Source organism: Castanea sativa, chromosome 5, assembly GCF_040712315.1.
Source record: "Castanea sativa cultivar Marrone di Chiusa Pesio chromosome 5, ASM4071231v1".
Classification (NCBI taxonomy): domain Eukaryota; kingdom Viridiplantae; phylum Streptophyta; class Magnoliopsida; order Fagales; family Fagaceae; genus Castanea; species Castanea sativa.
This window is the reverse complement of record NC_134017.1, coordinates 18,619,022-18,632,024: the sequence shown is the minus strand read 5'-3', so window position 1 is coordinate 18,632,024 and position 13,003 is coordinate 18,619,022. Positions and strand designations below refer to the sequence as shown.

General features: G+C 35.6%; 1 protein-coding gene across 3 annotated transcripts; it reads left to right on the top strand.

Moving 5' to 3' along the window:
- The first annotated feature begins 3,934 nt into the window (after positions 1-3,934).
- On the top strand, positions 3,935-8,940 carry LOC142636486 (putative aldo-keto reductase 2). Of its 3 annotated transcripts, none has more exons than XM_075810724.1 (6): positions 3,935-4,388; positions 4,993-5,221; positions 5,372-5,560; positions 6,705-6,877; positions 6,965-7,067; positions 8,258-8,940. In XM_075810724.1, exons 2-6 carry the CDS (start codon positions 5,018-5,020, stop codon positions 8,594-8,596), a joined length of 1,008 nt encoding a protein of 335 aa, XP_075666839.1. In that variant the 5' UTR covers positions 3,935-4,388; positions 4,993-5,017; the 3' UTR covers positions 8,597-8,940. The 3 variants fall into 3 exon arrangements, with proteins under 3 accessions (XP_075666839.1, XP_075666840.1, XP_075666838.1); XM_075810725.1 differs by having other exon boundaries at positions 3,953-4,388; positions 4,996-5,221; XM_075810723.1 differs by having other exon boundaries at positions 3,958-4,388; positions 4,990-5,221.
- Positions 8,941-13,003: the final 4,063 nt, after the last annotated feature.

Genomic DNA, 13,003 nt, shown 5'->3' with positions numbered 1-13,003 from the left:
CTCCTAACCCCTACAATTTTGATGATTAGTTGCCATTGTCCTGCTGTTGGGTTGAATTCTAAACTTGATTTTTTGAACTGCCTGTTGATGCTAGATTGATTGGTCAAAATGTCCTTGTACCTGCAAGACAATTTTTGAGCAATTAAAACTACTTCCATAAGATTAGGTTCTTTACCTTCATGGACTACCAGGCTTCTATGGTTCTAAATAGTCCATAAAGTAGTAAAGAGGGCTTGCATATATCCCATTGATTCGGCTTCTCTTAAATTATGTTTAAATAGCATGTTTTCAACCCCTTGTTGTACTGAATTATTGAGTAGATCAGAAGTGTGGACATCTAAAGTTGAGTCATGCCAACAAGCTCTAGCAAATGGACAATGCAGAAAAAGATGTGATGTGGACTCATCCCCTATGTTGCACAAAGGGCAACTGCTATGGGTTGAAATTTCCCTATTTTTTTAAGTGAGGAGAGTAGGAAGACTATCATGCATGAGTTTTCACACAAAGTTGCAGATTTTCAGAGGTACTTTGATCTTCCAAATGATTTTCCAAACCCCATTTTGGATATGAGTTTGCCTGGACTAGTTTTGGAAAGAGGAGTGGGAATCTTCAAGAAGTAAGTTGTAAGCAGTTCTGACTTTGAATTCACAATTGTTTGAGTGTTTCCAGAGGAGCTTATCACTTACTGAACTTGTCTTAGACAAAGGTATTTTCAAATTTTCAAACCATTGAGGGTGTGAATAAATGGCTTAAATCAAATCAGGCTTCCAATTGTTAGTATTTTGGTCTATAAGATCAGCTACTATTCCTGTGTGCAGTCTAGAGTAATCTAGGTTCTATGTAGAAATTTTGAACCAATCTTGATGTTTGAGTCATTGTTCCCAATATTAATGAAACATAATCATTATTACTTTTTCATTAGTATCATTTCAATAATTACAGAGAATAACAAATAATAAGAGTCACGTTTTTATTACTTCATGACATAGGCAATGATACGTCATGCTCACATGTAAAGCTCATGATATCATATCCATCCTCATTTGGCATGGAAATTCATCTTAGTGGACCTATAAATCGGAAGTGAAATTATAATTGGAATCGGAGTTTTCTATGATCTGAGGCCTTTATGGCTTTGTTTTGAAATCTAAACTAGACTGGGCGGTCCGACTGGGAAAACCGAAAATCGGACTGAAATTCTATTTTTAAGCATAGAGAACCGAGTATACATGAGTTTTAAGAGAATCGGACGAACCGGGGTTCAACCGGGAAAATAGGAAGAACCATAGGCCGATTCAACCAGTCATGGAATAGGGGAAAATTAAAGAAAAATGCGGCTGCTAGGATTCGAACCTGAGCTCTCACACCTTGTAAGCAAGATTGAAGCCATAACCAACGGACCAAGTTCTCTTCTTGGGAGCTAATATGCAATATTATTAAATTTACATGATTTATAGTTTCTAAACTTCTATGTCATCTTTCTTAACATATTAAATATTACTAAATTAACTTTTTATTTAAGAATAATACCTATGCAATTTATGAATTTATTTTAAAAGCTGTTTTTAGTTAATTGAAATGAATTCTCTTAAAGGATTATTATAAAAAATTTATTTTTATGCTTATTTATGTTGTACTATTTTTTATTAACCTGTACTATTTTATGTATTTTGTTTCAATTTTTAAGATATTTTTAGTAAATTTTGCTAATATTCACAAATTTAATATATTTATTTATATTTAAATAATTATTAAATTAATTACAACGTCATCACGGTTCAACCTCGATTCAACCTCGGCTCGACCTTAAAAACCTTGAACTTCTCCCTTTTTTGGTTCAATAAACGGTTTGAGTTTCAAAACCATACTTCATGGACGACTTCCCATCCATGGCGATCAATGGAATCAAAAGCATCTTCTGTGCCTTTTCAGCAAGAATACTAATGGTAGTGACATATAGAATTTCACAATTTTGTGTCACAACTTGTCATGTGGTGAGTTGTGAATGGTAGAGGTGTATCCCCACATAAACCTACCATCACACCTCTACCACTCACACCTCTATTAGAATACTACTCACAACTCGCCATGTGACGATTTATGGCAAAAATTGTGCTATTTTATGTGTGTCTAGCATTACTCTTTCCAGATTTTTTTTTTTTTTCTTTTTGGTTACAAGGAACCATATAGGAAGTGAACGTTACTGGATTTTTTCCCCTTAAATTGATAAAAAGTTCCTTTTTTTTTTCAAAAAAAAAAATTATTAGTTTTTTTTAATTTAAAAAATCCATAAATACCAAAATGACACATCATTCTTAAGACACCAAGTGACACAGTGTGACATAATTAGATGGACTACATTGGAAAAGTTGAAAAACTGAAATGAATATATTAGTAATTACATGTCTAAATTGAATTTTAGGCAAAGTTATAATTACATGCTAATATTATCATGCCTAAAATTTATGATTATGATTACGACTAGAGAAATGATATGTTCACAATATTTTTACAACAAATCCTAAATGGCAAGTTGTTACTGGTTATTATTGTTGGAGCAAAAAAGTAATCTTAGTATTAGGTTCAAATTTGAACCAATAACAACTAACCACTTATGATTTGTTGTGAAAATATTGTGGATGTAGCACATCTCTTATGACTAATATTATGATTATAATATTTAGGCTAATATTATGAATGTATAATTATTGCTATTCTCCCCTCGCTCTATGCTGTGTGCTTGGATGCTAAAAAAGTGGGGAATTTTTTTTTTTCTAGGCTTTTATTTTTTACTTTATTTGAATTTTTTATTTAATAATATGTCGATGTGGTTTTTTTATTAATTATTTTTATTATTTTATTATTAAATCTGTAAATATACTATTTCAGCCTTTCGTTAGATGACCAAAATAACAATATGTTCAAAAACTCAACATGAGGACTAAAATGAAAGTAGCCGGCTAAATATTTTTTTTTTTATAATAATTTGATGGTTCTATAGTTTTGAAATCCGGACCGGGAAGTTTATATTATAATTTAGTTCCAGAAAAAAAAAAAAAAAATAAAAAAAAAAAAAAAAAAAAAAGCCTCAAATAGTTGCAAACATACAATTGCTTTTGGAGAATGTTTTTTTCCTGTGCATCATGTGAAATTGTGAATTAGAGTAGGACATTAGTATTAAAGAATGAGACTAATAGAAGCATCTATTTGGCACACGTGTAAAGTTCAGGTACTAAAGTAGCCAAAATAAAATTTCAGGAGGTCAAGTAACCACTACCCCAAAGTTCAAGAAATGTGAGGGCATTTTTTCCTTTTCCTTTTGTAATCTTTATACTCTTATAATAATGGCTCATTTTCTTTTTGGGCTTACTATAATGAGTAATTTTAGGGGTATTTGGCATAATAGTTTTAACACATTTTAAACAATATTATACATATCTTCATACACTGTTTTACTCACATTTATATCAAAAACACTCCAATAACATAACTTAAACTATTCTCACAAATTATCAAAAAAAAAAAAACCACTCTCACAAACGACCCTTCTGTTTTTTCTCAGCCACACTCTCTTCACTTTCGTTTTCTTTCTTTCTTTTTTTTTTGGTCAAACACGAAATTGCATTAAAACTAAAAATTAATCAGTCTGTTACATTGCACATTAGCTTTGTCAGAAGCTATAATGTTTCCACCATAGGCGGTTGAGACAAAAATACAACAAAAAAGTCTAAACTACTTGTACCTAATTTGACCAATACATCAACAGACTGATCGACCTCCCGAAAGCCGTGTTATTTGCTTGGTGAGAGTATCTCTCACTAGATTACTGCAATCGGTCAACAGATTCCATTAACAGATTAGTAGAATTATTGTTCATGAGCAAGACGTGCGTTTTATTTCTTTCACCCAGTACTCTCTCTCTTATTTCGCATTATTTCGCATTTTGTCTTTTTTCACACTTTACTCTCTCTCTCTCTCTCTCTGTGTTTCACAGGTTGCTTGCTTAACCCAGTACCCACACCTCAACAAAGTGACTTCGGTGAGTCACAAATTCCTTCAGGCCTTCACCTCCATGGCGCATCAAGAATCAAGATCCACTTCGGCATCACCCTTTGAAGCAGCTTTTTGACCGTTGTGCTGATCGGTACCTCCACAATTCTCATAAAGAATCAAGACCCAGTTCACTTTGGCAGCACCCACGGCAAGCAGCGGTGCTAGGGCTCGATCGGTGATGAAAATAGCTTTTGAGGGCGACAAATCTAAAAGCTGTGTAAAGTGACTCGACTCCAACAATTTTTTTGTTGTTGTTGGAACCCAAATCACTGTTCCTTGTTTGCTGCATATATTCTTGTTAGAGAAAGTGGCAGAATAGAAAGTTCAAGAAAAAGGTGAGGATTATTTAGAGATAATAGTCGAAAACTCCGATGGCAATACAGCCAACCTTGGATTGTGTTTATTGCGTTTTGGTATTGCAGTCCAATATGAAAACGTGAAAAAACGCATTTTTACAAGCCCAAAATGTAGAGCTAAAAGTTTAAAAACGGTACAGTGTAATTTCTTATCATAGAAAACGCAAAAATGCAGTTTGGGGTAAAAAGGCTGAACCAAACAGGCACCAGATCTCTTGGGACTTGGGCTTCGAACTAGCCTCAGTCGTAGTTGTGGTTTTACTATTTTTTGTAAGCTAATGCATTTCCTGCTATAAAATTTCAACTAACGTACGTCCTTACACCATAATTAACACAGCTGACCACGAATACTTGTCCAAATTAAATTTGGCTAAGATCAAATAGTTGTAATTTGGAAAATTCTTAAATTTAGTATGTCAAAAAATGTAAATCGGAGATTGTGGTGGGTTCATGCTAACTTAAGATTGTAAAATTTTATATCAGAGATTGATCGGCCATATAAATGAGTTAGTGTGCTTATTCTAAAAATATTGTGACATTGTTGTGAGAGTGAGTTTGTATTTGATTACTGGTCTACTAGTAGTAGTTGTTGAAGAAAGAGCACAACAATGGCTGTAAGAGTGGAGAGGATGAAGCTGGGTTCACAGGGACTGGAGGTTTCGGCACAAGGTCTGGGCTGCATGAGCATGAGCCCTCCAAAGCCCGAAAAAGACATGATTGCTCTCATCCATCATGCCATCAATAGTGGTGTCACCTTTCTCGATACTTCCGACATCTACGGCCCTCTCACCAACGAAATCCTCATCGGAAAGGTACTACTACGTTTGTACTCTTTGTTAATGTTAAATTAACAATTTGATATCCTAAAAGCTTAAGCTATTAAAAGATGTTGAATTTATTCATTTAATCTAACACTTCACGTATCGATTCCTTATATAATATCATTATATTGGGGGGTGCAGGCTTTGAAGGGAGGGGTAAGAGAGAAGGTGGAATTGGCAACAAAGTTTGGTATAACTGGGAAGGGAATCCGTGGTGAACCAGAATATGTGAGAGCAGCTTGTGAGGCCAGTTTGAAGCGCCTTGATATGGATTGTATTGATCTCTACTACCAACACCGCATTGACAACCGCGTTCCCATTGAAGTCACGGTTAGTTAAAAAAATTTCTTAAATCCCTTTTCTATTAATCATGTCATATTAAGCTATTAACATGATTTCCAATGATTATGAAATATGAATGCGTACTTATAAGGTACTTGATTGGGGTTGCAAAGAATCACTTGCTCTTTATTTATATATTTATAATGAAGGTGCTCTTGTGCCAGGCATATATTTAAAATTCTTCACATTCCAGACATCAAATGAAATGCCAAAGAGGGCTACCATTGGCTCACCCATCATATATTAATGTATTTGTAACTTCCACACAAGACCTTGAGAAGAGACTAGGCCATTGATTTTGTATAACTACTTCTATAAATAGGGAAGGGACTATTTAGTTCAAATTATCTGATTGTTTGTAAGCATTATTGTTCAATCTTTGTTCCCAAATTCTCATGTTCGTTGTTCCTTTTGAAGTTCTTTCTAGCTTACAAGGGGTCACTCTATTTCAAGATAAGGTAATGTAGTCAAGCACAAGGTGAGGCAAACGTCTATAGCAGCAGGGTTGGATGTTTTGACGAACTCATTTTCACTATTCTATAAAATATCTTTCAAACAACTTTCACCCCATCCCCACATTTTTATCAATCTCCACACCCCTAAGCTCTTGAACTGCATCCTTGGCAAATTCAAAAAATCAATATTCCAAATTCATTTTTAAATTTAATATATATTTTGCAACTTCACTTTCCGTTGGAGGAGAGAAAAAGAAAGAGAGACGAAGGCGTCTTGTTTTACTTGTGCCCCCTTTGAAGGATAAATGAGCCTCATTTGAAAGCGTCATATTTTAACACATGATGACTATCAATATGCATATTTAAATTTAGTTTCATGATTTACTGTAAGTGATCACCATTGTTCAATTATTTTGTAATTATTTATGAGATCATTGAATTAAGGAAACTGCCATTTCCCTAAGATAATGTAACCATGAACCTATTCTGTCATGGCTGTCAGATAATGATCAGCAAGCGTGATAATTGGGCATTTATGGTGTTCTTAAGTTGTCTAATTACATATCAATATGCTGTTGTTGCAGCTAGCATAGTTGCTACATTTGCTGCCACTATCGTTTCTTCATGTGTCCCATCTATTAAGCATCCTCTAATTCTTTTCTCCTTTATATTATAAGATGGGAGAACTCAAGAAATTAGTTGAAGAGGGTAAAATCAAGTACATAGGTCTATCTGAGGCCTCTCCTTCAACAATCAGAAGGGCACATGCGGTTCATCCCATAACAGCTGTGCAGTTAGAGTGGTCTTTGTGGACTAGAGATGTGGAGGAAGAAATAGTTCCTACTTGCAGGTGAGGTGTCAATTACACTTGCATTTTAATTATTAAGGTATAAAATAATTGAGATACAAAATTTAAATTGTTCTCCAAATTGTTCAGGGAACTAGGCATTGGGATTGTGGCATACAGTCCTCTAGGACGAGGGTTCTTTTCGTCTGGGACTAAGATTGTTGAAAACTTTACTGAGAATGACTTCCGAAAGGTTTGCAGATCCACCACTCAAATGTTGAGCTTCGAAATGAGATAAACATGCATTTAGATTCTCAGTTTTATAGCATCATCAGTGCATTCATCAATATAGGAGATTTTATCTCCTAAGTTGCCTCACTTGGTGATTGACCTTGCAAAGATCTGAATGGTTTCCCTGATTCTCTTAATGAACAAATACCGCATGTAAAAGTTGATTTGTGATGAACATTTTCTTTAATGGTTATAGTATACAAGTAATCTAATTTATCTAAGCAAATATTTTCAATGCCTAAATGTTTTGCTGATATCTTGTCAGTTCAGATGACAAGTGTTCATTGTATATTTGTTAGTGTAGCCTACATCAATTCTCATATAGCCAATCAGAATATTTGGTTCTCTCTCGATTACAGTTTTTTTTTAACCTCTTTCTATATTCGTTTTCTTGAAATATTAAAAAATGCTAGGTGTTGATTTTCCTCAACTCAGAAAACTATTTTTATGCAATGGTTATGAGTCAATTGTTAGCTGCTGTTTTGTTGATGCTCCAAAGAATTTAATTAATCATTTCTAGAAAATTTGCAACTCATCCATGAAAGAAGTAATTCACTTTTTGGAGGCGCGCAGTACCACTAGAAAGATGCTAATTTTAAGAGCAATGCTGATGCTACAACTTGTGCCACAACTCGCCCATGTGGCGAGTTGTGGTTCGTGGAGGGGTATCCCCACATGGACCCACCATCACTACTCTATCAACCACAACTCGCCACATGGGCGAATTGTGGCACCAGTTGTGGCACCAGCATTAATCTGATTTTAATATAAGCCATTACACCTTTCTGACTGAACTGAATAAAGCATGACATATGTCGATTACAATTGTTATTTTTCCAACCTACCCCAATTTATGCAATCTGTACTGTCTTCTGGTACTTCTAGTATCATGAAAATTAAGCAAGGAAATGGTATCTGTGGATGCCTACAGACCTGAATAGCTGTGTTATAGAATTATGTTAAACTGAATATTCATCATTGCCTTTTTCTTCAAAATTATTTTTATTGATATAATTCTTGATGCTGATAAGTATTTTATAGTGTATGATTATCATTGGCTTTATGAAGGAGTAGGGGCCATGTCTTCGTGAAACTATCCTTTTGTTTACTAAATTCGGTCTTGATGCTAAAACTTTTAGTCACTGCTTGCAGGCCCTACCCAGGTTCCAACCTGAAAATCTGGAGCATAACAAAACCATATTTGAGAATGTTAATAAAATGGCAGCAAGGAAGGGCTGCACCTCATCACAGCTAGCTCTGGCTTGGGTTCACCACCAAGGGAAGGACGTATGTCCCATACCTGGAACCACCAAGATGGAAAACTTCAACCAAAACATTGGAGCTCTATCTGTGAAACTGACACCTGAAGAAATGGCTGAACTTGAATCATATGCTTCTAAGGATGCTGTGAAGGGTGAAAGATATTTTAATAACTTTCCAACTTGGAAGGATTCTGATACTCCACCACTTTCTTCATGGAAAGCTGCATAAACACAAGTCTTTTGCTGTGTGTCAATAAGGAGTTTCATGGACTTTGGTTGAGTTTCATGGAGTTCTGTCAATTGAAGTGTGTTTCAGTTTGGGTTGAGTTCCTGGCATCTTAAAGAATAAGTCCGTTCTGCTGGGGGTGGGTATGTTATCATGTTTGATCTTGCGAAAATCAGAGCCTAAAATGTCTCAATGTAGACACATACAATAATACCATATGACTAAATATTCGCAAGCATATTGGACTTTTATAACAAATGGGGGATGTTTATTATGGAACTGGTTCACTTATCATTTGTGGCATCTAGCCCTAAAATCTCATATCGAAAGAGAAAAATGAAATCTGGAATCAAATAGACGAGTCCAAGAACATATAGAAGTGGCATACAAGATTCGCACTCTTGTTAAAAATAAAGTATTTTGCACATTCTTCTTAGTAGTATCATGCAGCCAAAAAAGTGAAGGTAAAGCAAAAACAAAAATTGCATGACACAATTCTTACCATTTTTTTTTTTCAAAACAAAACAATAGTATCCGTCACCATGATCATGGAATTAAACCATATGTCACTTTCTTCCATAGATTTTTTTTTTTTTCTTTAAGAGTGAAAAGGTTTGAGGCCCCAACGCAAAGTTTTAAATTATAATTTAAAAGAGCGTGATCAGTATAACATATTTTTTACTTGCCCAAAATTGATTTCTCGCTTAGACCTCCATCTTGCATTATCAGTTGCATGTATAATCTGGTACCACAAATTATGTGTTTTATAAGTCCAAGGAGATAACTTTGCCTTTGCTAAAAGGGTCCAGTTAATTAATCATCTATTTTAATAAAAAAAATTTATAGAAAACTACAAAATTTCAAAGAAATTAATCATTTTTTTCATAAAAACTTTCATAAAATAATTTACTAATATACTAAGAGCCTAAGAGCGTAAGCTAATACAAGTAGTCATTGTCATCATCCTTTTGAGCAAATCATATGCATTTATGGACAAGATGAGGCCTCTTTAGGTCATAAATTTAGATGGGTCAAACACCCTGCCAACAGACTACGGGCCCTCAAGGCCCAAATTGCTCAAATACTTATTGGGTCCTTCTTGCATGACTGGATCTACCAACAAGTGAAACAAGCCCATTAACACACTATGCCCACGGGCTTTCTACCAAGCTAAGACTGGGTATGGGTTTAGTAGATAAAGTAATAAGTAATGGTAGAGTTAGAAAATTGTCCTTGGGGGTGCAATTAATATCTCCAAAAAAAAAAAAAATGGACTATATAAGAAAGGGGTAATTCTACCATACCTCTTTTTTTTTTTTTTCTTTTTTTTTTTAAGTACAATACCCATTAGTAGGCAACCTACTATATCAGGTTACCAAATCCTTACATTTGACAATTTCATTCTCATATTTGCAATTAAAAACAAATGTGACAAAAGAACTATCACATTTGGTGGTTTCCTTTTTTTTTTCTCACATTTGACAGTTTCATCCTTACATTATGAAGTTCCAACATCACATTTGACAGTATTTTTGTCACATTTGATGGTTCATTTTTTTCTCACATTTGATGGTTTCACTCTCATATTGTGCAATTCCAACATCACATGTAACAGTTCTTTTGTCACATTTGGTGGTTCCCTTATTTTTTCTCACATTTGACGATTTCATCCTTACATTCTACAGTTCCAACATCACTTATGATAGTACTTTTGTCACATTTGGTGGTTCCTTTTTTTTTTCTCACATTTAATAGTTCAATTCTCACATTATGCAGTTCTAACATCACATGTGACTGTTCTTTTGTCACATTTGATGATTCCCTTTTTTTTCCTAACATATGAAGGTTTCATCCTCACATTGTGCAGTTTCAACATTACATTTGACTATAATTTTGTTACATTTGGTGATTCCCTTAATTTTTCTCACATTTGACGATTCCATCCTCACATTATGTAGTTCCAACATTACATATGACAATTCTTTTGTCACATTTGGTGGTTCTCTTATTTTTTTTCTTACATTTGAAAGTTTCATCCTCACATTGTGTAGTTCCAACTGTTGATACCGTATTTTGTCCTCCCTCGATTTGCGTGCTGGACTCCGAAAAATCCAAAAACATTATTTTCTCTCCAAAGGACCGCGAAAACATCTAGAATGACATGGCACAACTCGTTCAGACACCAGAGCACTTAAAGTGCCTTTTTCAACTAAAATGACCAAAATGCCCCTAGTCAACCCTGGGTTGACCGAAAGTCAAACAAAGTCAAAATCCCCTCAAAATATCACTTTTCATAGTTTTACATCAAACCCAAGCTTCTCGAAGAATTTTGGCAAGTTTGACCTGGAGTTGACTCCCAACAGGCCCTAAAAACCCTAATTTTAATCCTACTGTCAGAACGGGTTGAAACAAACGCCATTGCGAATATTATCAAATTCTAAATCTAACAACTATTCATAGGTCGAAATTGGAGTTAGAACGGCCAAGATATCATGAAAACCGGGTTAATGCACCGATCGATGCACTGCTAACTTCTAAGAGCCATAACTTTTGATCTGGCCATTGGATTTTCAAGTTCCATATCTTTTTAGAAACATGAAGTCAAGATCTTTCTAGGGGTGTCAAGATCAACCCGATCTGAGACCTTTTGAAGGTGGCGGCCCTTGAAGGGCCGCTGCCTCATAATCCACATCAGGGCTATAAAAGGCCCTAGGCACCTCCAAACCCAAAAAAAAAAAAGTCTTCTTGGCTGCCTGCTCTCTGCCTGGGGGATTTCTGAGCTTTTCTCCTCACTTCCAAACATAAAAAACACATCAAAGTCTCTTGATTCTTCCTTTTTCACCAAAAATACAAGGTATAGTTCTTATACCCAATCTTCTTATCCTTGGTTCTACACTTTGGATTTGGGGTTTAGGGGTGTGGATGTAGCTTTTTTGCTACTATCCACACCCCTATCTCTCGAAATCTTTCCCTACCATTTATCTTGCTCTCTCTTGCTTTAATAACATGATTTATTACTTTCTTTAGCATGTTTGTTGCTTTATTTGTGCTTCTAGCTTAAATTTCCTTGCTTTTTATGCCTTATGCCATGTTTTATGCTTGGATCTACCTTTTCCTTGTGGTGCTTTTGTCTGGATCTACAAGTTTCTATTCTTTCCATGTTTATGGCTTGATTTACATGTTCTATGTTAGTCTATATGCCTATCTCTATGCTTGTGCCTAGATTTATGGGTCCCTATGCTTGATTATTTGCTTTATGCCTCTTTCATATGCTCTTTGAATCTTTTCTTTCCATTGCTTGTCTGCTGGTTTCTTGTCTATGTCTTTACATGTACACACATGGAGCGATGACGCATGGAGCTAGGTCACGGTCTCCGAGGCACAAGAAAAAGGGGTGAGGATGTGGATAGAAGCCAAGCGGCTATGTTCAGTACATTTAGGGGTCTAGCTTCTCCCATTTGGTTATATACTCTTTTAAATCTCATTCCTTCCTCCTTCCTTTTTCTTTTAGATGGGTTGTATTAGGTATATGCCATATACCATTCATCTTCATCTCTAAAGTATGGCAACCCCTGTTTGCATTCCTGCACCTATATTTTGAGCCATGCTCTAGGGATGTATCTGTGTGCTTGCATTGTGCATGATGTATGTATATATATATTTGCTCGCTCCTTCTGGTGTGATTGTCACAGTCCATGTCACCTAAGGCAAAGCGATGCCTAATTTCTGCAGCGAATGTAAGGTGACATGTCGCTGGATTTTCACCGTAGAAATCTGGTATTTTTCCCGAATGCCTTAGGAAAGCATAGATGGGGACCACACCCATTCAAAAGCCCAACCTCAAAGCCCCCCCATGCATGCAAAGCCCTAAAAGCCAATACCAAAATCTTTTTTTTTTTTTATTGTCAACCTCTGAAAATTAAGATTTTATCAAAACAAAAGACTGCCCTTGGACAGGCTTTGTGGGGTGCCTAACACCTTCCCCACATGTAACCAAAATTTTAAACTCAAGAATCAAGATTTTTTGTAATCCACATTAGATTAGGAAAAATGCCTTTTTTCTTAGCCTAGGATCGATAATAAAATTAACTAAAAATAGGTGACCAATCATACCTTAGAAAAACCCAATGATTGGTAGCGACATCACTTACCTTTGATAATCACCTGAAATTTGGCCAAGATTTCTGCCACACATCCAAAGGTAGACCTACCTTCCTCCCCCGAGAGAAAGAGCACCCGAAACTTTGCGCAAACCACATAGATTATCGAGAGTGGCCTCCAACGAGCCTCGCACGTGCAAGAGCTTCGCCACGGCAGGTGGTTGAACGAAGGCCCGACAGCGGTTTTTTCTAGTCGTTCGAGGCCCGAGCGTCAACAACATCACATTTAACAATACTTTTGTCACATTTG

Bases quoted from the DNA above. Each gene is read 5' to 3' on its own strand.
- LOC142636486 (XM_075810724.1), top strand. From the start codon at position 5,018: ATGGCTGTAAGAGTGGAGAGGATGAAGCTGGGTTCACAGGGACTGGAG. The intron at 5,561-6,704 runs GTTAGTTAAAAA...TTATATTATAAG, and splicing joins GCGTTCCCATTGAAGTCACG to ATGGGAGAACTCAAGAAATT. The intron at 6,878-6,964 runs GTGAGGTGTCAA...CAAATTGTTCAG, and splicing joins GAAATAGTTCCTACTTGCAG to GGAACTAGGCATTGGGATTG.